The sequence below is a fragment of the Phyllobates terribilis genome, unplaced genomic scaffold (assembly GCF_046119375.1).
Source record: "Phyllobates terribilis strain yellow unplaced genomic scaffold, ASM4611937v1 Scaffold_1__5_contigs__length_1240528914, whole genome shotgun sequence".
NCBI classification, from domain to species: Eukaryota; Metazoa; Chordata; class Amphibia; order Anura; family Dendrobatidae; genus Phyllobates; species Phyllobates terribilis.
The window spans coordinates 808,487,791-808,512,789 of record NW_027362761.1 but is presented as its reverse complement, the minus strand read 5'-3'; the positions used below and the strand labels follow the sequence as shown (position 1 = coordinate 808,512,789).

The 24,999-nt window shown below is 46.3% G+C and overlaps 1 protein-coding gene across 7 annotated transcripts in view; it reads left to right on the top strand.

Moving 5' to 3' along the window:
• The window catches only part of WDFY3 (WD repeat and FYVE domain containing 3), a 353,725-nt gene that overhangs the window by 264,272 nt on the left and 64,454 nt on the right, over window positions 1-24,999 (top strand). For 5 of the 7 annotated variants that reach the window (XM_073637114.1, XM_073637120.1, XM_073637116.1 and 2 more), the window contains 4 exons: window positions 6,744-6,843; window positions 12,665-12,843; window positions 15,764-15,993; window positions 18,662-18,768. In XM_073637114.1, the coding sequence (XP_073493215.1) occupies window positions 6,744-6,843; window positions 12,665-12,843; window positions 15,764-15,993; window positions 18,662-18,768 (616 nt within the window). The remainder of the gene's footprint in view (window positions 1-6,743; window positions 6,844-12,664; window positions 12,844-15,763; window positions 15,994-18,661; window positions 18,769-24,999) is intronic. The other 2 variants (XM_073637119.1, XM_073637115.1) reach the window with 1 other exon arrangement.

Genomic DNA, 24,999 nt, shown 5'->3' with positions numbered 1-24,999 from the left:
CCCCCAGCTTCAGCATCTCGTCTATCTCTTGGCGCATGTTTCCCTGCACCTCGAAAGAGACCCGATATGCTGAACGCCGGATCGGCGGGTGATCGCCAGTGTCCACGTCGTGGACAGCCATCTCAGTCCTTCCGGGCAGGCTGCTGAACAGCCCCCGGAAGGGGTGCAGGGTGGTCCCCAGCTGGGACCGTTGGTCCTCCGTGAGCTGGTGGCCAACCCCCACATCCTCGATGGACCCACCCGCCTTGGCTTGGGTGAGCAGATCCAGGAGGGTTTCTACCTCTCCTTCCTCGGGAAGGTTGCACACTGGGTGGGCAGTCGCTTCCCGCTCATGATGAGCCTTCATCATGTTCACGTGGAAGGCCTTCCTCCTTCCACGGGCGTGATCCAGGGTGACCAGATAGGTGACGGCATTGAGTTTCTGGTGCACGAAGTAGGGACCTTCCCAGGCTGCCTGAAGCTTGTTCTGTGGTACGGGGACCAGTACCCACACCTTTTGACCCACCTGGTAGGTCCTCTCACAAGCATTCTGGTCGTACCACCGCTTCTGGTCGGCCTGGGCCTGGGCCATATTGTCCTGCACCAGCTTTGCCAAGGCCATCATCCTGTCCCGGTGGCGCACGACATACTCGATGACCGACACCTCGGGGGTGGCCAAATCCCCTTCCCATGCTTCCTTCACCAGAGCCAGGGGGCCCCGTACCCGTCGCCCGTACAGGAGCTCAAAGGGGGAGAACCCCGTTGAGGCCTGCGGAACCTCCCGGTAAGCAAATAGGAGGTGTGGGAGGTAACGCTCCCAGTCTCTCCCGTGGGAGTCGACCAACATCTTAAGCATCTGCTTTAAGGTGCCATTGAACCGCTCACACAGGCCATTAGTCTGTGGGTGATACGGGCTGGCCACCAGATGTTGCACCTGCATTTGCTTACAGAGGGACTCCATCAGCCGCGACATGAACTGGGTCCCTCGGTCGGTGAGCATTTCTTGGGGGAAACCCACTCTGGAGAAGATCTCCAGTAAGGCGGTAGCCACCTTGTCGGCCCGAATGGACGACAAAGCTACCGCTTCCGGGTACCGGGTGGCATAGTCCACTACCGTGAGTATGAAGCATTTCCCGGAGTGGCTGGGAGTGGACAGAGGTCCAATAAGATCCACAGCGACCCTCGAGAAAGGCTCTTCGATGATTGGCAGAGTTACCAGTGGGGCTTTGGGGCGCGGCCCCGCCTTCCCCACCCTCTGACAGGTGTCACACGAACGGCAGTAGGCACCCACCGCGGCTCCCATCCCAGGCCAGTAGAAATGCTGAGCTATCCTGGCCTTGGTTTTAGCGATCCCTAGGTGTCCGGCCATCGGAATCTCGTGTGCGATCCGCAACAATTCCGCCCTGAACGGATAGGGTACCACTAACTGTCGGTCCCTGGGCCACGCCTCCGGTGAACCCTGCTGGACCGTTACCCGGTACAGCCGTCCCTGGTCCCAGACCACACGCTCGCAGTCTGACTCCATGGGAGGCTGTGCCGCCTGTTCCTTGAGAGCTTTCAGGCTGTCGTCTGCTTCCAACGCAGCCTGAAATTCCTGACTTGATGTGGCCAGAATCGACGAAACTGCCACATCCTCTGTCAGCCCCTCCGGGCATGTCACCTGGCCGCTGTCTGACCCGGCAGACACTTGGTCAGAAGTGGGGAAGCCGTCGGACCTCTGCAAGGCTCCTTGGGCTCCGGCGCTCCCACTCCTGGTGACAGCGGCTATGACCGCTGTGACCGTGGGTAGTGCCTGCTTCCCCTCTGTTTCTGACCAAGCCGCCCGATCAGGCAGGCTTCCTAGGCCTTTGGACATCTCGGATGTGGGGAACTCCTGCCCTGGGGTCTTACCTGGCGGCTCCTCTCTTGGGACACCCCCACCTCCCATGGCCTGTTCCTCCCCCTGCAGTGGGCCTATACTCAGCAGCCTGGATACCCCTGGGAGCCCTACACTGCCGGTAGCTGCCCCCCTCTCCATCCCTGAGCTTCCCTCTACAGAATCCTGCCCGCCCCCTCCCTCACCGGAGGACAAGAGGTCACGGCACGCCGGCTGAGCACCTCTGCGGGCATCCCCACACTCCCCACCTGCTTTCACTAACCCTGTTTGTGTTGTGTCTGTGCAGGTGTTACCCTCAGGTTTCACTCCCTCCTCCTCAGCAGGACACACACTACATACAACATGGTTGGCATTAGCAGCAGACAAATCAATACACTCTTGGGGGGCCGAACTTGGGGGTTCAGAGGGTACATACTGCGATACTAGACGCCCCAAGTCGGTCCCTAATAAAACATTTGCGGGAATATTTGGCGTTACTCCCACCTCCCGCATCCCCCTTCCGGCACCCCAGTCCAAATACACCATGGCAACGGGAAGTGCCGGCTCCACGCCTCCAACCCCGGAGACGGAAAGAGTCTTTCCTGGTACCAAGTCCTGGGGGGACACCACCTCAGGCCGTACCAGTGTTCGTTCAGCGCCCGTGTCCCGCAGTCCCATGACCGCAGAACGGCCTATGGTGACGGGTTGGATGTTGTCCAGGGACCTACCACCACCCCCTCCCACACACAAAACATTGGGCGCTCTCTGGGACTGGGATGGGGTCTTTTGGCGCTGGGGACACTCAGCCCTAAAGTGTCCTGGTTTGTTGCATAGATGACAACGTCTTACGTCTGGTCCTTGCCTGGAGAGGGCAACAGGGGGATACACCCCTTGTGTTCTAGGGGCCGGGGAAACAGGGGCATGACTGGGCTTACCCCCTCTCCAGGTGCTGCTGGCAGTCTTCTTCAGCTCAGGCGCCCTGTTATTGGCATACTCGTCTGCCAGGGCGGCTGTAGCAGAAGCCCCTGTTGGTTTTCGGTCACGGAGGAACTGTCGGAGGTCCTCTGGGCAGTTCCACAAAAACTGCTCCGTGACGAACAGTTCCTGGACCTCCTGGCGGGTAGTAAGCGCTAGACCCGAGGTCCAGTGCTCTGCGGCTCTCAACAGCGCCCGCATATGATCGGTCCAGGTGTCCTTGGGGCCACGCAGCAGGCTCCGGAACTTCTGGCGGTACGACTCGGGAGTGAGGTTGTACTGCCGGATCAGGGCCCGCTTGATGCAGTCGTAGTTCTGTACCTCCCCGGCAGGTAAGTCCCCCAAGGCATCCAGGGACTTACCCCTCAAACGGGGGGTCAGGTATCTGGCCCACTGATCCCGGGCCAGATGGTGCTGAAGACAGGTCCGTTCAAATGCCACCAGAAAGGAGTCCAGGTCCCCATCCTTCTCCAGTAGAGGGAAGTCCTCAGCTCGGACTTTGGACGACTTGGTCTCCTGATGGGTTGGTTGCTCTAGCGGAAGCCCCCGCTGGGCCAGGTCCAGTTGGTGCTGGCGCTCCGCAGCTCGCTCTGCACGCTCCGCAGCCTCCCGGCGCTCTGCAGCTTCACGCTCCGCAGCCTCCCGGCGCTCTGCAGCTTCGCGCTCCTCCTCCGCTGCCTTCTCTGATGCTGCCAGGAGGGTTTTGTAGACGGCATCGCCATGAGACTGGAGACTTGCCATAGCCGCTTGTAAAAGGGCTTGTGATCTGGACAGGCTGGGCTGGGTAGGTGGTGGGCAGCCCACTGCGGGACCGTATACTGGGGACTGGCTCCCTGAGGTGCCCGGGCTGGACTCCTCCTCGCCATGAGTAACAATGTCCTCCCCTCCTGCCACACGGACCGTAGCATTAGCCTCCTGCAGGGTCTTGCTCCTGGTGCCGTCTGCCATCTTGGTAACCGACACCGCTGCAACCCTGAGTTTGCACACACCTTGTTATACTTTTAGCCTGACCGTCTAACGTTGGGCTGACCTTAAGACTCCAGCAGTGGAAGTTACCACTGGCAGTCTTTAGTGCCTGGGAGTAGGGGTCCCACAACACTATTATTCTGCAATCCCACCGCTCTGCCACCAATGTGATGAAAGCCGGCCGGTGGGTGCAGCTCTCTGGCGCCCCCTTACCTCTCAGGTCAGTCAAGGTACTGCACCTAGAGAAAGTAGTGCCAGGAAGCTGCAACCAGCGCAGGGAACACGGTAGTGTGTTATCCCTTCAACGTCACTAAACCGTAACGTCACTACACAGCACAACTCGCTAGCGCCCTCTTAGCCTCAGGTCAGTCAAGGAACTGCACCTAGGATAAGCGGTCGCCAGGGAGACTGTCCTGTAACCTACTGGGTATCGGGGCCCTCTGTAGTGAGGGCGGTATATATATCTTCCTTGGCCGCGCCAGGAATATATATATCTGAACCTCCGACCGTCACTACCAGCCTTCCCCAATCCCCAGTTGGTATGCTGCCACCAGTCCCTATTTTAGATATACGCCCAGTCCGTGAATGGGCCTATATCGGGTCAGGAACCAACCCTGGGTAGCGTTTTTGGCTTGAGCCGAGCTCACACGGACGTGCGTTCGTTATGCAGAATAAAAGGCAGGCCCACAATTACTTGAGGTAATTGATTATAATAATACACTAGATACACGATATACAACTAAATATACACAGGTATAAGGTCAGGCTAAACTATACAACAATGGAATACAACACACAGAATCACCACAGCATATCAGTTACCGGTTTCTTGATTTTCTTGTGACGCAGGGAGAGGATTCTGCGGTCGCAGGCACGGTTCTTTGTTACAGGCTGAGGCCTACCACCGCATGGTCAAACTGCTCCTCCCCTTGGTGGCCTCAGCTGGTGCTCAGATGTTCAGCACACCACTCTTGGGTCAAAAACTGACTTGTCTCTTGTCTGTCCTGCTATCTTACCTGCCCCGTCCCGCCCACTGCTGGTGAGGTCAGCTGGCTCAGTCTCCACCCTCAGGTCTAACTTCGATCAGAAGCCCAAATTCTATGGAACCCAATAACTTCTTCTGGGATGGTCTCATGATACCCCCAGGGGTTCCCATGGATTCGGGCCGCCGTAACCGACCTTTTGATATCAATTATGATACCATACGGTCCTCAGGAATGGCTCCGCGCTATATCTTGGCTTCCAGAGCACGTACAAACGTCTACCGCGGAGGCTTGTGTGCGCAATGGCTCCGGGACGCCGTGATATTTTTTTATTGGCCCATCCCATGCAACATGCGTGTACTTTTCATGTTTCTATATCTTATGCCTCCATGCTTGTGACAGACAAAGAAACTAGTCCTATGGGACAAATGGTCAGGTACAGATAGACGAAGCACCCCCCCCTGCTGGCTGTGTTTCCTCTCGAAGTCTTTGAAGCTCCTAGCATTCAAGTGTTAAGTAGGCTTCTTATCTTACAGGAGCCTGGATGGGGGGAAACTATCTAGTTGACGTTTTAACAGAAGGTCCCAAGGGTGGGGGCTGCTGAAGTGTGGCCATCCCTGGATATGATTTATCATTACCAAGATGGCGGCTACAGGTTCATCACAGTATGTAATTTGCATAGTTGCACTATAGATTCTATTGAGAAGTGACTGCAACTCGGCAAATCACACACATTGTTGTGACAACCTCTGGAACCAGGAAGCAGAGCTGAATCTTAGCGGTGTGTATATTACAAACTGTTAGGATTCAGCAATTTTCTAAGGGATAGACAACCCTTTAAACGATTTGGGAAAAAGTACACTATAGAAGAGAAGTGTACAGTGTGTTAGGTGGTCAGATGGGGGAGGTGAAAGGATGAAAAAAAATATTTGCTGGGCTGTTACTTTAAAGGGGTTGTCTGGTCACTGTGTGACTGCAGACTGCTGAATCGTGCGCAGACACGACTACCCTATGTTCCCCATGCGGGTTGTTGGTTTCTTGACTGATACTTGCAGTCACGTGTCGGCGAAACTTTGGGCTTTTTTCAATTCTCTTCTATTGAGAGAAGCCGGTGAGGCTAGTCAGCACATGACCACAGGTATATGAATCGGTTACATGCGGTCATGTGACCATGCATGTGCAATACAGGGGAATATAGGTATCGAGCTAGGTCACGATGATTTGGCAGCCTGCAATCTCATTTGATTTGGCAGTGACTGCCGGCTTTTCTTCTGAGACTGGACAACCCTTTAAAAGGAACCGGTCATCTCCACAACCGTTATTTATCTGCAGCTATAGGTGTAATCTTCAGGTAAATTGCATTTAAATAATGTCTGGAAAGCTTAATGGAGCAGTTGTTTCACAGAGAAAATAAAGTTTTATTCTTCCTGCAGCTGCTGGCTTCCAGTCATGGAGGCAGTTCAGGGAGCCGTTATAGTCATTGCTTACTATACAGTGAGCGTGCTGTAATCACTCTCCTGCACATTAATAGCCTTCTCTGCACATACATATGCTGCACACGCTGCAGAGCGAGCTGTCAGTCACTGTGCAGGGGAGTGATTACAGCAGGCTGTAACTGTAACTGTTCCCTGTGTGTTGTAGAGTTTACTGTGCAGGGATTGAGAAGAGGGGAGAAGGAGTTGAGTTGTTCTCATCGTGTATTGACCGTGATGAATCCTATGGTATTTGCCACTATAATAGAAGTTTTACCTTTGCACATGATGATAATGAGAGTACTGCTGCCTCAATGTAAACAGCATATGCTAAATAATAGTGTCCAACAGTGCAAATATGGCAATCTAGTGAAATGGAGAATTTTGAGGACACCACCAAGATAAAACGTATTAAAAAAAACAACAACCTTAATTTAAAAAATAGTGCCCTTGCTGACAATACAGACCCATTACCCTAGAATGCCATTGCATATTTTAATTGATGTTTTGCAGGCTTCTCCTGAAAGATCTACAAGAGCTCAGCAGAAGGAATTCCAGACCTACATACTGGACAGCGTGATGGACCATCTACTGGCTGCTGATGTTCTGCTAGGTATGTATTCCAGAAATGTAGACCCACTCATATCATCATCTCCTTTTTATTATTATTTTTATACTATATATAGTATTTGTGGTTGATTAAAGCACCACTCCAGCTTTTTTTTTTCTTTAGTGCTGCTTCTAATATAAGGCCCCTGACCTAGTCTTATTCTTATCCGCTGCTCTCCTCACCTTTTATCACTGCTGCTCCTGTCCCGTGGCGTGACCACAACTTCTGTCTTGCTGGATTTCAGAGGTAATGGTCACAAGCTCTCAATGTAAATCTATGAGAGCCAGAACGAGGTTCCTTATAGACTTACATTGATAGAAGGTGAAGACGGCAGCAAATAAGTATAAGACTAAGTGCAGGGACCTTAGATTGGAAGCACTACTCCAGCACTGCAATAGAAAAAGCTGCAGTATTGCTTTAAATACGCTATTATTAATATGATTGACTTTTTTTTTTATTAAATTCCAATAAGGCAGCTTTTAGGATATTGGATTTTGTCTATTAGTACAGCTGAAGCTAGAATGTTCTAGTAACGTCATCGTTACTGCCATAAAAAAAAGTAGGGCACATAATTACTAGCTTCCAGCTTTCCAGAATAAAACAATATCATTTGCCTTACATTGGTGTTCCCATTACTAGGGTAAACCAGTCTGTGTTCCTACCGAGTGTCTTATATTGTTGACTTTTTTTGGCTTAATTTATTGGAGGTTGTGTCTATCTGTACTTTACATATAGTAGTTTAGATATTTTAGCACTGTAGGCTCATTAGTCTATTGATTTACCATTTAAATAACAAAGTACAGTTTGTATAAATCTACTTGGGGACTTTTACCTCCAAATAAGGTTAAAGGGATCCTGTTGTGTTGTACATTCAGTGTGATCAGTCACCAGCATGGTATAGAAAAGGAGAAGCCAAACAGAATATGTAAATTTGTTGGAAAAGTTTCCATAAAATTTAAATTTCATTTATTGAAATCTCTGGCGTTTGTATGCACATGAGTCCAGTGGGTGGCCCTACTGAGTGATTGTGCATGCACAGATAACTGTCAATCATACAGGTAAGACTATCAATCACCGAATATGACCACCCAAATTTGGCTGTGGCACCCCTCTTAATGGAAACCTTTTTCTCTATTAGAATAGTAGTATTTAGGCGCGGGATCACTTCCTTTATTTGTGATGGAAGGTTGGATGGCCAATGTTCTTTACCACACAAGAAATGACTTTCTTGTGTGGTAAAGAATTTTTTCTATGGCCAGATGTAATGGAGGAGAAACTCCAATATCTCACACACCCTAAAACACAAGATTTGGTATTCAGAGGCAGTCGGATGTTATATACCTTTCTAACCAGCCTACCCACGTTGTCCCATAGATCCCCCAATTCTGGGACATGACCCGAACATATAGACCAAATCTGCCCCTTCTTCTCTACATTTTGGACACTGATCATCCAATCTGAGATTCATTTTCAGCATAATTTTTAGAGATCTATATACTCTATGGATAAGAAATAATTGTGATCTTCTATGCGCCACATTATTAGAAACTTTCCAGGGGATTCAAAAATAGCTTCTGAGGAAATGTGCCTTATATTCCTTTTCCTAGACCTGTTCAAGACCATGGGATCACCCAAAATATTGGATAACAAAGATTTGTACATTAATTTAATCAGGCCTCTAGCTGCTTTTTCTTGTACAATATAGTCCAGAAGCCTGTTGAAAGAAATAGTGAGATTGGATATACTTTCCTGGGCACTTATAGTGTGCCTTAACTGTAGATATTTTAGAAGTCTGAGTTCGCAACTGGAACATCTGTTTTAGGTGATCAAATGTACAGAAGTGTCCATCCAAATATAACTGATATAAATATTTCAGCCCTTGTTTCCTCCAATCTCTAACCCCCCCCCAGATGACCGTGCTCCCTCAAGCCTGGATTATTCCATATAGAAGTATATTTAGAATAGGCCCCCATACCCCACAGCTTTTTACAGGTCCACAACACTTTATGAATAAGAGCAAGGAGCAGGGCATTACTGGATTTGGCTTTGAGTATATTTGACTCTAGGAGTTCCAAAATATTATCCCCTCCGCACAGGTATTTAAGTACCACAGCCCCTTCATCCATAGTCTTCTTCAATGCCCATCCCCTGAAATGTTGGAACTGAGAGGCCAGACAATCCGCCCATGCATTAGGAAGAGCCAAGCCGCCCTGATTATTGGGCAACTGTAAGTTTTCCAGCTTCATTCTAGGGACACCCTTTTTCCAGACCAGGTCCTGGAAAATATTACGGTATGCATTTTTTTAAGCCAGTGCTTTGGGATCCAAACTGGAGAATTATGTAGGGCATAGACTACAGAGAGCTTCAGGCACATTTTAATGATGTTGCAAAGGACAGAGAGGGAGTTTCCCCCATGCTCCGACTTTATTTCTTGACTTAACTACCAGACGATTCAGGTTTAAAGGGATGTAGTTATTAACCTCGCTGGTAACATAAATGCCTAGGTATTTGAACTCTTGCACCACCAGGATTGCTAAAGATTCATTTGATCGAAGATATCCAGGGGGAGCAAAGCCGACTTTGACCATTTAATATTTAGGCCAGAAAAGACCCCAAATTTAGAAATGGTATCCACCATTAATAGGAGCGAGATATTCAAATGACAAATCATCTGCGTTCAGGGTGATCCATTCCTCTTTGCCACCATATTTAAAGCCCCTAATATTTGGGTGTTGTCTAATGATGCAGGCTAAAGGTTTTATTGCAATAGCAAAAAGCTGGGGCGATAGAGGGCAGCCATGCCTTGTTCCCCTAAAAAGACCAAATTTCTTCTACTCATCCCCGTTAACTCTTATTCTAGCTGTTGGGGTCTTGTACAGTAGCATTACTAATTTGATAAAATCACATGTAAAGCGCCATGGAATAAATGGCGCTATAATAATAAATAATAATAATAATAATTAGGCCCAAATCCCATTTTCCTTAGCACTGCCCACATATATTTCCACTGCACACTATCAAAAGCCTTTGTAGCATTTAAGGAGAGAGCAGCTTTATTCTTGGGATCAGGCTGTACTTCTTGCAAATTCCAAAATAGCCTGCGTTGGTTAATGGCAGTCAACTTAGATGGTATGAAGCAAGCTTGATCTGGATGTACTGCCGACGTTCTCACAGAACTCAACCTATCAACCAGGATTTTTGTCAGAATATTGACAGAAGTCGTTATTAGTGAAATGAGCCGGTATAATTCTGGTAATTCTTTATTTTTCCCTTCCTTGGGTGTTACCACTGTTATAGCCTCATATAGTGATCTTGACAATGTCAGTTTCCAAGTAGCTTGGTAAAAGCTCCTCCTCAAATATTTTAAAAATCTCTACTCGGAGGTTGTAAACCCAGCGGCTTTATCATTTGGCATTTCCCCTACCGCTCGTTGAATCTCCTTCAGGGAAATCGGCAATTCTAAAAAATCTCTATCACCTTCACCCAAAGTTGGAAGTTTAATCCTAGTTAGGTAATCTGCTAGTTCTTCTCCCGAGTACTTTGCCCCAGACGAATACAAATTGGGATAAAAACTATGTAAAGTCTGTAAAACTGGTGTATAAAATCATACTCTCTCTGAACTTGGGCCATTTTGGTTTGTAAGCGGCCAGTAGTTTCTCCCTTCTCATAAAACTGCTGTTTTAGAAACATTCTTTTTTTTTGTCAACTTGTTCTATTTGAAATAATCTGTGTTGCTTTTGGGCCTCTTTCCATTCTATTCGCCGGGTTATTATCCTGGGTAAACAATGTTTCGGTCTCTTTTTCGCAAATTATCTTTTATCAGTTTAATCCCTGAGATCAAAAGGCCTTCATAGCGTCCCAAACCACATTATTAGGGGCCGAATCCAAATTGATATCAAATAATTCCCTAAGTTTCCTCCTAATGGGTAGTACAATTAATAATTTTTAAACCAGAATGGATTAAGTTTCCTGCATATTGAATAACTGGATCTTAACGGGGCCGCCTCCACCTGTAACCAGAGGGGGTGTGATCCAATAGAGATCGAAGAAAATATTCAACTTAAGAAATTAATGGAGTCATTTAAGAATTGCATAAGGCTAGACCAATCTTTGATAGAGATTGATACGTTGATGAGGCACAAGAAAAGACCTTTACGTTTGGAAACTTCTCCCTTCAAGTGTCAAATAGTCCCACCTCTCTGTTGAGGCCGGCAAGGTATTACACCACTCCGTAAACCTATCACTTCCAGGGTTGCAAATATTATTAAAATCCCCAGGATCGTTAAGGGTTAAGGGTACAGGTGCTTCTCACAAAATTAGAATATCATCAAAAAGTTAATTTAATTCAGTTCTTCAATGCAAAAAGTGAAACTCATATATTATAGAGTCATTACAAACAGAGTGATATATTTCAAGTGTTTATTTCTGTTAGGGTATGTGCACACAATGTGGATTAGAAGCAGAAATTTCCTAAGCGTTTTTGCCTCTCCCTGGCAGAAAAAAACGCATGCAGATTTACATGTGTTTTTGACGTGTTTTTACGTGCGTGTTTTGAAGTGTTTTTGATGAATGATTTTTGGAGATAAATAAAGTTATTTAGTGGGACACAACTTAAGCCCTTGGATTACCAAGAACTGGCGTGAGTATATTGGTTAATTTAATTGATTAAAGAATGGGTCTGTTGTATTTCAAATAAAGTGTTTACACTGTGTCTGTGTGTTTCTTTACTTTGTTTGGTCATGAAAAGGTCTGATTGACACCTTGACATCACCAAACAAAAGAGCTGGGTGTCACCTAGTCCCATTCACCCAATCTTCATTAGCATTTCTATTCATGTAATTTATGCGACTGCTGTGAGCTGTTTTTTCAGCCTGGGAAGGTGCCTTTAGGCAAACATTTCCCTGGCCATTTAAATAAAACGAGTGTCCCACGACGATCCGGGTCACTTCTACAACAGTGACATCAGCCATCACTGATGTCACTGCTGTAGAATACAGCACTGTATACTGACAGGGGTGTAAAATCACCCCCTGTCAGTATACATGCTGCAGGAGGTCACTGGGGTTCATCAGCTGATGATCAGCTGATGAGCCCCAGTGAGCTAGAGTCCATGGGAACATTCTTGTGAATGTCCCCACGGTAAGCATCAGCTTATCGGTCATGAGACTGATCAGCTGATTACCGGCATAAGCTGATTGCTGACGTCACCGATCAGCTGATGGTCTCGTGACAATCAGGTGATCAGTGACGTTACTACAGGTCCTGGAAGTACACTGCGGGGCACGAGCCTGCGCCCTGCAGTGTACCGCTGGCTGCCGAAGAGGAAGCATCATCGAGGAGGACACCGGGGGCCGCCGGACAGGGGAGTATAAAGGTTTTTTCTTTTATTTTTACTTTTTTTATTTTTTTTTTAACTACCGCGGGCACGCGGGGCTGTACAGCAGAGTGCTGTACTTGAAGTACGACACTTGGGAGAAAATGAACTTAATTCTTCCCGGGAGCCTCCGGCTTTCAGTCATGCAGACTCTGCTACAGTCATTACTCACAACACTAAGAGCAACAACAGTAAACTTACCTCAGCACTTGGACTGACAGTCAGCTCTGTACTTGTTCACTGCTGAGGTGGCTGTCAGTCAACATGCCGATGCATGCTTAAAGCAGCCGCTCACAGTATCAAGAGAGATGACTGAAAGCCAGCGGCTCCTGGGAGAAATAAAGCTCATTTTCTCCCTGATGCCACAGGTTAATATTGTTATCTGACCTAACATGTTCACTGTAATGCTTGTTCATATTCGTTTTCATTTTTATTTTTTCTTTCTTCTAGGTGAAGATGCTTCCTTGCCGGTGACGACTGGTGGTAGTTACCAGGTGCTGGTTAATAATGTCTTCTATTTCACCCAGCGAGTTGTGGACAAGCTGTGGCAAGGAATGTTTAATAAAGACTCCAAAATGGTAGTAGACTGTATCATCCAGCTCATCTCACAGGTGAGGGACAGACTACAGGTATTGAACCGTTTTGTTCTATTTTCTTTATTTTTTCTCTTATTTTGGGACAGTGGGTGGTGGTGTTGGGGTAACACGTTTACTATGTTTTTGTTTTGTTTATTAAAACTACCCCGTCTTCATGCCCTATTAGGACGTAATGATATAAAAGGGGTTCCCCTGCTCTGGACCTCCTTTCTAAGATAGAAATAAAAGCTGTATCCACTCTATAGTCTATTTCTACAGTTTGGCTGATTTTTTTCCTGCAAACTCCTATTTTTGACCAGAGTGCCCGGTAGCACCAAACTGAAAGTGATTGATTCTCTAATAAGACAATCCCTTTAAGGCTAAAATGGTAAACAAAAAGTGTGGTAAGAATACACCGCCAATGTAATAACAGTACATGGAACTTTGCTGGATGACAAGAGAACATTGGCAAAATCATAATTGCAACACATTCACAATCTGTAAGAGAATAAAGTCCGTGCTTTGTACAAAAATCATTCCAAGGCCTATTGGCTATGAGTTTTGCCATGATACATATAGAACTTATTTATTTTGCCAAAGTAACTTACTGCTTAAATTAGGCTGCTCAATTTCTAGGGGTGACTAAACAATGGTGCCTTAAAGGGAATCTGTCAACAAGTTTTTGCTACCTTATCTGAGAGCAGCATCATGTAGGCAACGGGAAGCTGAATACAACGATGTATCACTTAGATTACTGGGCGCAGCCGTTCTGACACAATCAAAGCTTTTAGATTTAGATTTAAGCAGAGCTGAGCAAGCTGCCCCCGCCCACACCAGGCTCTCAGTGTACAAAAAAATCTACAGGAAGCAAAATGAACGTAAACCGTGCTGCAAATTGTTGGGTTTTTTTTCTCTGTATTTTTTGCATTCTGTGCAAACCTGGATGTGGCCTCCCTTCCTAGAGCTGGATGGTACATTCAAAAAGCTTCCCTTGGCTGGTGTTCACAGTTAGGAACCCAGTCCTTTGTCTGCCCTTATTCACACAGAGGTCAATTTTGACACATGGTAAAGTTTTTAATATTAGACCGTGTAGGACTATCCCGAACGGGTTCACCTTGTCGCTGGTGGGATAGCTTTTATACTATTTTTGATCAAAAACAGTGTTACTAAGAACCCTACTTCATCCAAATGCACTTGCTTTTTATTTATAGCGGGGTTTACGTTCATTTTGCTTCTTGTAGGTTTTTCTGATTCATGGCCATTGTGAAATATGCATTTATGTGCTGCATGTATACCAACTTAAACCAAGCTCAAATTTATTTATTTTTTTTCAGTGTACAAAGTCCATAGACAGTAAGCTGCTTATCACAGGGGGAGGGGGCATGGACTAATGTAGTACTCAAGTGACACATCCTTGAATTCTGTGTTTCAGCCTCTATCTGTCATCAGATTACATAGTAAAAACCTGCTGACAGATTCCCTTTAAAAGCAAGTACTGGGGCAGGGATCTACTTTTGAATTTATAGTTTGTCACAAATCCACCTCACTAAACAAGTCATTCGACTTTATAGAATAACAGTGAGGTGTAGTGTAAGGCTGGGTTCGCACATCGCATAAATAAAACTTTGATGAACCAGTCCACTTTACATGCAGATTTAATTATGGTTTTGCTGAGGAGGTCATCCACTGCTTTTCGACAAAACGAAGGGCATGCTGGGCATTTATAAAATGTCTATAATTCACCGGCATTTTTTTTCTTTATACTAAATGTGGTTTAAGATGTGGCTTTACAATACATTTATACCGACACTATGCTGATTTTACATGTTGGTTGGATATACACCATCAATGAGTTGTTATAAAAGTCAACCATATTTTTAATCACAATTATGCTAAAAAAATGATCTAATGAATCTACATCTGGGTTATAGGACGACTTGCTCACTCTGTGCCATCTCTATGACTTTACAAAAGATTTCCTAGATTGTAATATTACTCTATGTTTAATCTTGTGAACCACAATCCAAAATCTCCAACAGTGCCCCTACTATAACAGGTCTTTAGTAATATCAACCTTCTCAGAGGGGCCAAAGGGACTCCGGGGCCAGGATGCGACTAACTCCTGCATTCACTATAGTTACAGTACACCTCTTGTTGCTACCCCTTACTATAATGTTGTATGTGAATTAATTTCTACCACTTTTTTAATGTTTATCAATATTCCATATGGATTCAAAAGGGAACCTGATGCTTTGTATATACAGTCTCTTTATAGAGCAAGAACAGATTGATAGTTTTATGCAAAAAAAAAGTATAATATTGTATTTTATTCAATTAATTCCCTGTTTCCTGTGCTTAAGAGTCCAGTGGGTGGTCCTATATAGGGAATTACAGTTATCTCTATATGCACAGTCAGACAGAGTAGGCTCTCCGTCATGGATTAGGACTGCCCACTGGACTCCTAAACACAAAAAGGAGGGATTTAAATCAATGAAGTTATACTGAATGTTTCCCACAAACTGTATATCACTCTGTTTAGTTTCTTCTACTATAACATGCTGCTGTTCAATGTGATGGGTTCCCTTATTCATACTTCCATGATTCACATGGGCTACAAATGATGTATGCTGCATGTTGGTCCAGGCCACAGTAGGACATGATTCCATTTTGTTCTGTGGACTACTGTTCTGCATAAAAATGGACACCGGCAAAAGGCCACTAGACTACAATGTGTACTTGTGCTGTCTTTGTGAATAAGGACTTGGTGAACAAAAAGTAAAGCAAAAACAAAAAAAATTATTGTAGCGTTGAAGTCCCACAGAAAATTAAAATTCTTCTATCGAGTCTCTGAAACCAAGAGCAGCTTTTATGTCTGAAACAAAATAACACTAAAATGAAGTCACTTTTGTTCATGAATGATCCGATGCAATGAATTTGACAGGTTGTTTCTTATCCTTCTTATTTTCTCTCACAGTCTAAAAGACGTTCCCAAAGTGTGTCTCTTGAAGCGATCTATAACTGCTTGAACCGAACTGTACTATACCAGTTCTCCAGAGCCCACAAAACTGTGCCTCAGCAAGTAGCCCTTTTGGATTCTTTGCGAGTACTTACAGTGAATAGAAATCTGATACTAGGACCTGGGAATCATGACCAAGACTTCATTGCATGCCTTGCCCATTGCCTGATTAACCTCCACATGGGAAGGTAGGTTGCTATTCTTATTACACTTATTCTGCGTTTATCACACTAGCTCTAGAGAGGTTACCCTCACCTACTGTATCCTCACCCATCCCTTGTAGACTGAGCCCTCGGGGGCAGGGTCCTCTCTCCTCCTGTACCAGTTTGCCGTTGCGCTTTTGTTCAAGATTTCTATAATTGTTTTTGCTATGTATACCCCCTTTTTCACATGTAATGCGCCATGGAATAAATGGCGCTCTAATAATAAATAATAATAATAAGATTTATCATGCAGATAATTGCATTTGACATCCCACATTTCAAGACAAAAAAACAGGCCCCCACAATAGATTAGGTTGCTGGGAGATTAGTGCACAATGACTCGCCCCTTTCAGATATGTCCCTGTGAGGAAGGGGCAGCACTGCTGAGTTTAGCTGTATCCCATTACAAACCCTTCTGTCAGCTTTTCTCCTCTCATAGCATTGTCACCTCTGCTGTACTGACCCCCCCGCCCGCCTGTTTAGCGATCACTTCTGGACGAACATCTCCAAAAAGTAGATGTGTGTAGCTGAATCCTATTGGTTGTTGCCAGCTCTTAGCTGATGGCACTGTTGGACACCTTCTGATTTTGAAGGGAAGTAAGCATAAAATTCCTTAGCTGACCACTGCGTCTACGATCTCCCACATTGCCCATTTCTTGGTGCTTGTTCAAAAGAGCTTGAACTGCACATACATCTTGAAACCCCAGACTGTTTTGAAATCTTTGCCTGGGAGAGACCTTGCTGAGGCAGTATAATTACCTTCTGTCTTGTTGCTATGCTCATTCTTGCCATGGTATTATTCTCTGCGACTGAATATTTTTCACAAACTCACCTGTGTAGCAGATTTTGGCCGTTACTCAGCCAGTTTTAAGCCTCCTGCACTACAATTTCTGTTTCAGTTAATGACTGTGTTTCAACCTCCATATGAAAATGACGATCATTATCACCTGATTGGTATAATTGGTTACTCATGAATCCCTGACTTTGTGCAAGTTTGCCTAAAACAATTGATTTGATTTAGATTTCTCTCTTGTTCATTCAGATTGAATTTTGTTAATTGATAAAAATAAATGAACTCTTCTATTTTTTAAAGCATTCTCACTTTGCAGCACTTTTTCCACAGCAGGCTAAAACTTTTGCACAGCACTGTAATTGACCAGAGCAGCTAACAACTGATTATCCAATATGGTTATGATTTTGAGAACCGCATTAATTATTACCAGACTGAACCCTGCTAATAAGACTTGTACACAGCACAGTTCTCGCCTAAGGGTATGTGTACACAGTCAGGAGCTGCAGCGTCAAACACGCAGCGGCTAGATGTTACAGCATAGTGGATGGATTTCTAGAAATCCCGTGTCCACTATGCGTCTGCGGGTCACCCGCAGAAGCTGACATGTGGCGCGTCTTTCCAGACCGCAGCATGTCAATTTCTCCGGCCGGTCTGCATGCGGGCTTTCCCCATAGACCTTACCTCTATGAGAAAAGTCCGCAGGTGAAAAAAAAATTGGCGCCGCTCATTTGCATAAAATGAGCAGAAGCCGCCTGCGTCTATTCTGCTGTGTCGGGGCTGTTGGCGGCTCCAGATGGTCTGCACATACCCTAATACTCCCTTTCGGTGGCCAAATAATGCCCCAATATAAAGGTAAGCTTCACTAATGCACATATACACAAACACCAGTACAGATCCAGGCACACAACTATTTGTATGGAAACTAAAAACCAGTAGTGGTCAACTCACTACCTTATGGGGTTTCATAAGCTTCACTGGATTACATGTAGGAACCATGTCCTCCACACTTGAAGCCAACTGGTGATCTTGCATGTGCCTTCACTCTCCATTATAGTAAATGTGAGATCGGAGGTGCCTTCCTTTAAGCCCACAGTTGCTTGAGCTATCCTGGCATGAAAGAAACACTGTGGTCACCATTGAATTTCTTTTGTAGACTTACAAATCCACATGCTTTGGTGTGAACGCCTGTTTGCTGGGTGAAAAATCGAAATCTTGGTTCAAGAGACAATATTTTGTCAGTATGTACTCTACAAACTGCAAATACTTTGAGGGGACATGACTTCATAAAGTTGTGAATAATTTTAACGTTTGTTGCTATCACTTGGGAGATTCTTCAAACCAGGATTTTGGATTTCTACAGTAACGTTCTGTACTTCCGTGCTCCAAGCTGGGCTTGGAATTAATGAAATTTGACATTCTTTTTTAAATCCCTTTATAATGTATCAGATTTCCATTTTGACATTTCCAGTAGTTTAGAACAGATCAAATTTGGTATTCACTTAATCCGCCACAAGATATGTAACCATGGCAATCAAAAATATGGGTTATTTTTTTTTCCCGGATGTGTATGGCAATTGTTGGGTGAAATACAGCTATTTAGAATGTATTGTAAAGCTTTTATTGTAAATCTCATGATTGTTATGGAAATATGTAAGTAGCCTGCAGGTTAACTCATACGGATTTGGAATTTGCAGTTTTCAATTACTTTCAAGGTAACACGAATCTGAGGTTAGCAGTGTAGAAAACATAATTGTTTCGTGTTACCATGGAAACATGAGCTGATCGCCTTTAATAGAGCACTGCAGTTTGTAGTATTGGAGTGACAAATCATATATAATTGAGTCCTGTGTCGTATTGTAGCAACCCTGATGGCTTTGGACTGGAGGCTGAAGCCAGGATGACCACCTGGCACATCATGATGCCCTCAGAGGTAGAACCTGATGGAATATACCAGGATGTTAGTGAAGGTAAATACTGGAATGCCAACTACTGTCATATTAAACTATGTTTAACATAAAATGATTCCTTATTTTTATCTTTTTTTGTGTACTTTTTAGGGTAACATTGCTAAGAGGAATAGACATCATAATATTCAGTGTCAAGTCATTCCATGTCAAGTGAACCAATGAATATTTCCACTATATTTTTAATTCTTTTGAGAATTTGTTCTTTGGTAATACTGTGTTAGAGGATGCAAAATGTGAAGATTTTTTTTTATTTTTTTTTTATTAATTTTCAAAGTTGTGAAAAAATGCGAACTTCTGTGCTGCATGGCTTTACATTTCTCCTAATAACTCAGGCAAGAAATAAAATAGAGAAATGGGAAACACACACCATTCATCTCAGAACAGTACAGGCTTTCAACAGATATGTCACAAGAGTATCTTTGTTAATATCTTACCTATGGGGAATCAAACTCAAAATTGCAAAACTCATTTCCGAAAAATCAATATGATATTAAATTTGCAAAAAAAATCACATGTGTCTCCTATGCTCCTAGCCACATCTGTACCAAAATTCAAGTTGGGCTCTCAATGGGATCATACTTAAAAAAAAAAAAAAAAAAAAAAAAAAAAAAAACCTTTATATAAATAGTTTCAATTAGAAAATCTTGAATTCAGATCTGTTCAGCCTGTGGTCTAAAAGTGTAAGGTCTATGTTTTCCAAATTAAAAGCAGTTTTTTTAGATATTGGGAGGGTGGATGGATGCTTCAGCTGCTTCTTCACACGACAGACAGCTGACTGGACCGTGAGATGAGCTTTATACACCCTCAAATCTTCCTGCTTAGACTGCTCTCCACCAATCCAATCACATCTTCCAGATCTACCCAGATTTCAGACCAAATCTTAACACCCATGCAACTTTTCAACTGGAGTGAGAAAAATATTCCTAACATCCAGTTCATGTACTGTACAAACCAGGACTACGGAGAGTTTGTTAAAACATTGGTGATAGGAAGCAGAACCCATTAAAGGGACTCGGCAATACCACACTTTTATTCCATTGAGTGAAGCAGAAATAAAAAACAGGATTTTTTCATTCAGCAAAATGGCACAAGATTGGCAATGGATGACATAACTGGCTATGTGACCTGTGAGTATGATCAGCACGGGTGGCTAATGGACTCTCCAAAGATTATGATAATGTAGAAGTGACTTTACTCTGTCGCCTCATTGGGGGACACAGGACCTTGGGTGTTATGCTGCTGTCCACTAGGAAGCGACACTATGCATAATCTGAAAAAGATTAACTGTGGCTCCTCCCCTGCAGTATACACCCCTGGACGGCATCAGCCATCTTCAGTTTTTGCTTAGTGTCGCAAGGAGGCACACCTCAGACCTTCACTCGTCCCTCGCTTCAGCACGGGATTACAGATGAAGAAAAGAGGGTCTCTTAAGAGACCCCCGGCATGGCTCCTTCCTCTGCCCCCTACTATGGGGTGCACAGTTGAAGTTGAGATGGCGTAGCCACCATGCTGCTCCTTCTCCGGCCCCTCGGGTCAGGCTCGAAGTTGAGAACCCCCCTCCTTCCCCAATTCCCTCGGTCTTGGTCCGAAGTTGAGGCGAGGACAAAAGCCCCCTGACGGTGACAGCGGCACCCTCCCTAATCCCCTGGGGGTATTAGGTTGAGACACCATCAGGTAGGGCCTGGACGGCAGCATCTGCAGCTCTTACCAGCCAGCACACTGCAGCCGAGGACCAGCAGCAATGCAGGAGCCCCAGTCTGTCTGTGGGATCCTGTAGGAGCCGGGGGGAGTGCAGGCAGCCATGGCACATACAGGCACAGGCCTTCACAGGCTCTGCACCTGCGGCAGCTTTCTCCCTAAAAGCGCCTAAGGGGGACTCTCTTCAGAGCCCACCGCCATTTTGCCTTTCAATCCGGGGGGTTCTGGTTCCGGTTCTGATCCGGCCCCCCCCCGGACTACCGCGCCGGCCTGGAGCCCTTTTGGGCATAGAAAATAAATTTAGACCGCGGCTTCGGCCTAGCCGAAGCTACCCCCCATTCTCCACCCCCCAGCCCGCCCCCCGGATGACGATTTTGACACTCTGCGGTGTCACACAGGGGGCGGATCTAGGCTGCAGGGCGCACATCCCCATAGAAACTGCCGCCCTTGCAGCGCTCCGCCCCCCTTCTCCTTCACCTCAGGATACAGGAGAAGAGTTACGGCGGCCATTACTGCTGCAGGACATTCACAGGCCAGCCAAGTCTCCGGGGAGGCACAGGACCAGGCTTTTTTCAGCGCTGCTCACAGGGGCACATTGGTGGGGTAAGTTCTCAGCTTGAGTTACCCCTCAGCTGTGAATTTTCTAATACTCTGTATCCTCCTCTGCACAGTTAGCTCCCCTGCATAGCCACTCCAGGTGCACTATGCCGGGCTCAAAGTCTAAGAAAACCAGGCAGGACTGCTTTTCCAGAGTGGTGAGAAGCCTGCAGTAATGCTCTTCCCAGCGGCATATCCGCATTGCGAGGATTGTACGCAGACTACTGTGCCAGAGTCCCAAGCAGCCCCTACTACCCTTCAGTGGAATGGGCCACTCAAATGTCACAATCTATGACAGAGTCCATAGATAACATGACCGACAATTGATTCAGGCTCTGCAAAGTCATACCTCTGCTAGACTACCCAGCAAAGGGAAAGTCTGACTCAGCCACATACTGACCCAGGCACATGCAGGTCAGGGTCAGGACGCAAGCGCACCCATAGGTCACGCTCATCTGCGTCATCACACAGCACACGGTTATCCCTGTCTAGGGACAGATACCGTAGTCCCAGGTCATCTAGACAGTCCCCTACCAGGGACAGGGATTATATTTCTCCGCACCATTCCCCGTCCAGAGAAATACTCCATTCTGATTCACTTAGGAGACACCTTTGTGACACACAGGAGTCAAAAGATTCCGACTCAGACAAAGAAACTGATGGATCCCTAACTCTAAGCCCACCTAACAATACAGCGCTAGTTGAGGACATAATCTCGTCCATACATCGGGTGCTGGATATCTCTGATCCGACCCCGGACGCACCACAAGATAACATTTCATTTGAACGAGCCCTGAAGCCGCCTAAGTTTTTCTTGAATCATTCAGAATTTAAAATCTATCCTCAAAGAATGGACAGACCCACCAGCAGTGGACCCCCCAGTCTCCAGGCTGGCAGCACAGACACTTCTTTCACTGCCAGATAGCTCAACCCTCAGGGATGCAGCAGACCTGCAGGTAGAAAGTATGGCTCGTTGAATTTGCGAAATCACAGGAGCCTCCCTAGCTCCCGCGCTCGCTTCAAGTCTGGGCAGCCAAGACCATACTGGCTTGGGCAAAAAAATCTACATACTGACCTCCAAACTTCTGCCCATGAACTGTCGGAACAAGCAGTTCAAATACCAGTTGTGGCAGATTACATGCTTCATGCAGCTCTGGATTCTGCAAGAAGTGCAGCGGGGGCAATATCACACGCCATCACTATTTGGCGTATCCTTTGGCTGCGTGAATGGAAAGCGGACGCAGCCTCTAAGAAGTCCCTTACGCAGCTTCCATACCTCAGCGGTCGGCTTTTCGGTGAAAGGTTGGACACAATGATATCCAACGCCACTGGGGGTAAGAGTACCTCTCTTCCCCAACTGAAACCCAAACACAATTATAACAAGCGTAACCAAGCTAGATTCCGATCCTTTCGGAACTCTTCCGGCTGGTCCGTTTCTCGGCCAGCACAAAATAACAGCAGCTTCACACGCAGGGAAGACTCGAGATCGACACAAAAGTCGGACAAGCCCTCGCAGTCAAATGCAGGCCAATCAAAAAGAGGGAAATCCAAAAAATTTCTCCTCATCATGACTCACGAACTCAAAAAGACACTCCACCTGTAGGCGGCCGACTTTTACTCTTTCATCAAGTCTGGCTACCTATTACAGAAGACGGGTGGGTCAGGGAACTAGTATCTTCAGGATACAAAATAAAATTTACTTCCAACTCACTAAACAGATTCCTTATATCTGTTCCCCCAAAACCGCCAGAAAAAGCTTTTCACCTAGCGGTCTCCTCGCTCCTTCAAGCACGTGTCATAATATGTGTCCCAACAGCCGAGCGCTTCCAGGGGTTCTACTCCAATCTATTCGTAGTCCCCAAGAAAGGAGGTGGGGCATGGCCCATACTCGATTTAAGACAGCTCAACAAATATGTAAGAGTACGTCACTTCCGTATGGAGTCTCTTCGTTCCATCATTGCATCCATGGAAAAAGGAGAATATAGACATACAAGATGCATACCTGTATATACCGATTGCACCTGCCCATCAGAGATTTCTGAGGTTCGCAATCGACCAGGACCACTATCAGTTCTTGGCTCTCCCGTTCGGACTCGCCACGACCCCCAGAGTGTTCACCAAAGTCATGGCAGTCACCATGCACGTCCTACACTCCAGAGGCATAGCGGTCATTCCATATCTAGACGATCTCCTTCTCAAGGCTCCCGCCTTCAAGGACTGCCAACTCAGTGTCTCAATCACGATCGACACTCTGAGTCGCCTGGGCTGGTTAGTCAACCTACAAAAGTCGTCACCAGCCCCAAACCAGTCTCTGACATTCCTGGGAATGCTAAATACCTCCAGGGGTCTAATACTCCTTCCCAAGGACAAGGCAATGCCTCTCCGTTTAGGAGTTCGCACCCTTCTCAGCAAACCCCCTCGATCTCTCCGGTTTGCCATGAGAGTCCTTGGCAGGATGGTGGCGGCAATAGAAGCGGTTCCATTTGCCCAACTTCACCTCAGACCTCTCCAATTAGACATTCTCAAGTCATGGGACCCTTCTTCCCTCGACAGGAAGTTCCAGCTGACGTTGTCAACCAGGAAGTCTCTTCACTGGTGGCTCAGCCGGTCCTCTCTGACAAAAGGGAAATGCTTTCTCCCAGGTCAATGGAAGGTCCTGACCACAGACGCAAGCCTGACGGGTTGGGGTGCAGTACACCTACACCACAGAGCACAGGGCAAGTGGTCCCCAGCGGAAGCAACCTTGCCCATCAACATCCTGGAGATTCGTGCCATCCTCCTGGCGTTGAGAGCCTTCCATCACTTACTGGCAGCCTCTCACATCAGAGTACAATCGGACAATGCCACGGCCGTGGCATATGTCAATCACCAACGGGGAACCCGCAGTGCCAGAACGATGCAAGAAGTGACACGCATCCTTCACTGGGCGGAGAAAACGAGCTCCATTATCTCTGCGGTCCACATTCCGGGTGTAGACAACTGGGAAGCAGACTTCCTCAGCCGGCAAGGAATAGACTCGGGAGAGTGGGCTCTCCATCCTGAAATCTTTCAACAGATCTGACATCGTTGGGGTACTCCGGACGTGGACCTAATGACGTCTCACCTCAATGCAAAAGTCTCCAACTTCATGGCCAGATCACGCGACCCGTGAGCGCTAGCGGAGGACGCCCTGGTTCAGGACTGGACCCAGTTCCAGCTCCTGTACATTTTTCCACCTCTCCCCCTGATTTCCAGAGTGGTGAGGAAGATCAAACAGGAGGGAGTACCAACCATCCTAATTGCACCGGACTCGCCCAGGCATACACGGTACGCCGACATCGTACGACTCATAGCAGACGTTCCCTGGCGTCTTCCCGACCGCCCGGATTTTCTGTCACAAGGCCCGTTCTACCACCAGAACTTAGAGGCCCTCAATTTGACGGCGTGGCCATTGAGACCTGGATTCTAACCCAGGCAGGTTTTTCGCCAGATGTCATTGGAACCATGATCAGAGCACGAAAACCAACCTCTGCCAAGATTTACTACCGTACCTGGAAAGCCTTCTTTACCTGGTGCGAATCTCGTAACCAAACCCCACTACCCTATTCCCTACCTAGGGTACTCGGTTTTCTCCAATCGGGCCTGGAAGCCAGACTATCCCTGGCCTCCCTTAAGAGCCAGGTGTCAGCCCTTTCAGTGCTTTTTCAAAAGTGCATTGCTTACAAACCGCAAGTAAGAACATTCTTCAGGGGGTTTCCCGATTGGTTCCCCCCTACAGACATCCACTAGAAACGTGGGACCTCAACCTGGTGCTGACTGCATTGCAGGAATCACCCTTTGAATCCCTTAGGGAAGTCCCACTCCGTCTTCTATCACAGATGGTGTTTTTTTCCTCGTGGCAATCACCTCGCTACGCAGGGTGTCTGAACTCACAGCACTCTCCTGCACACAGCCCTT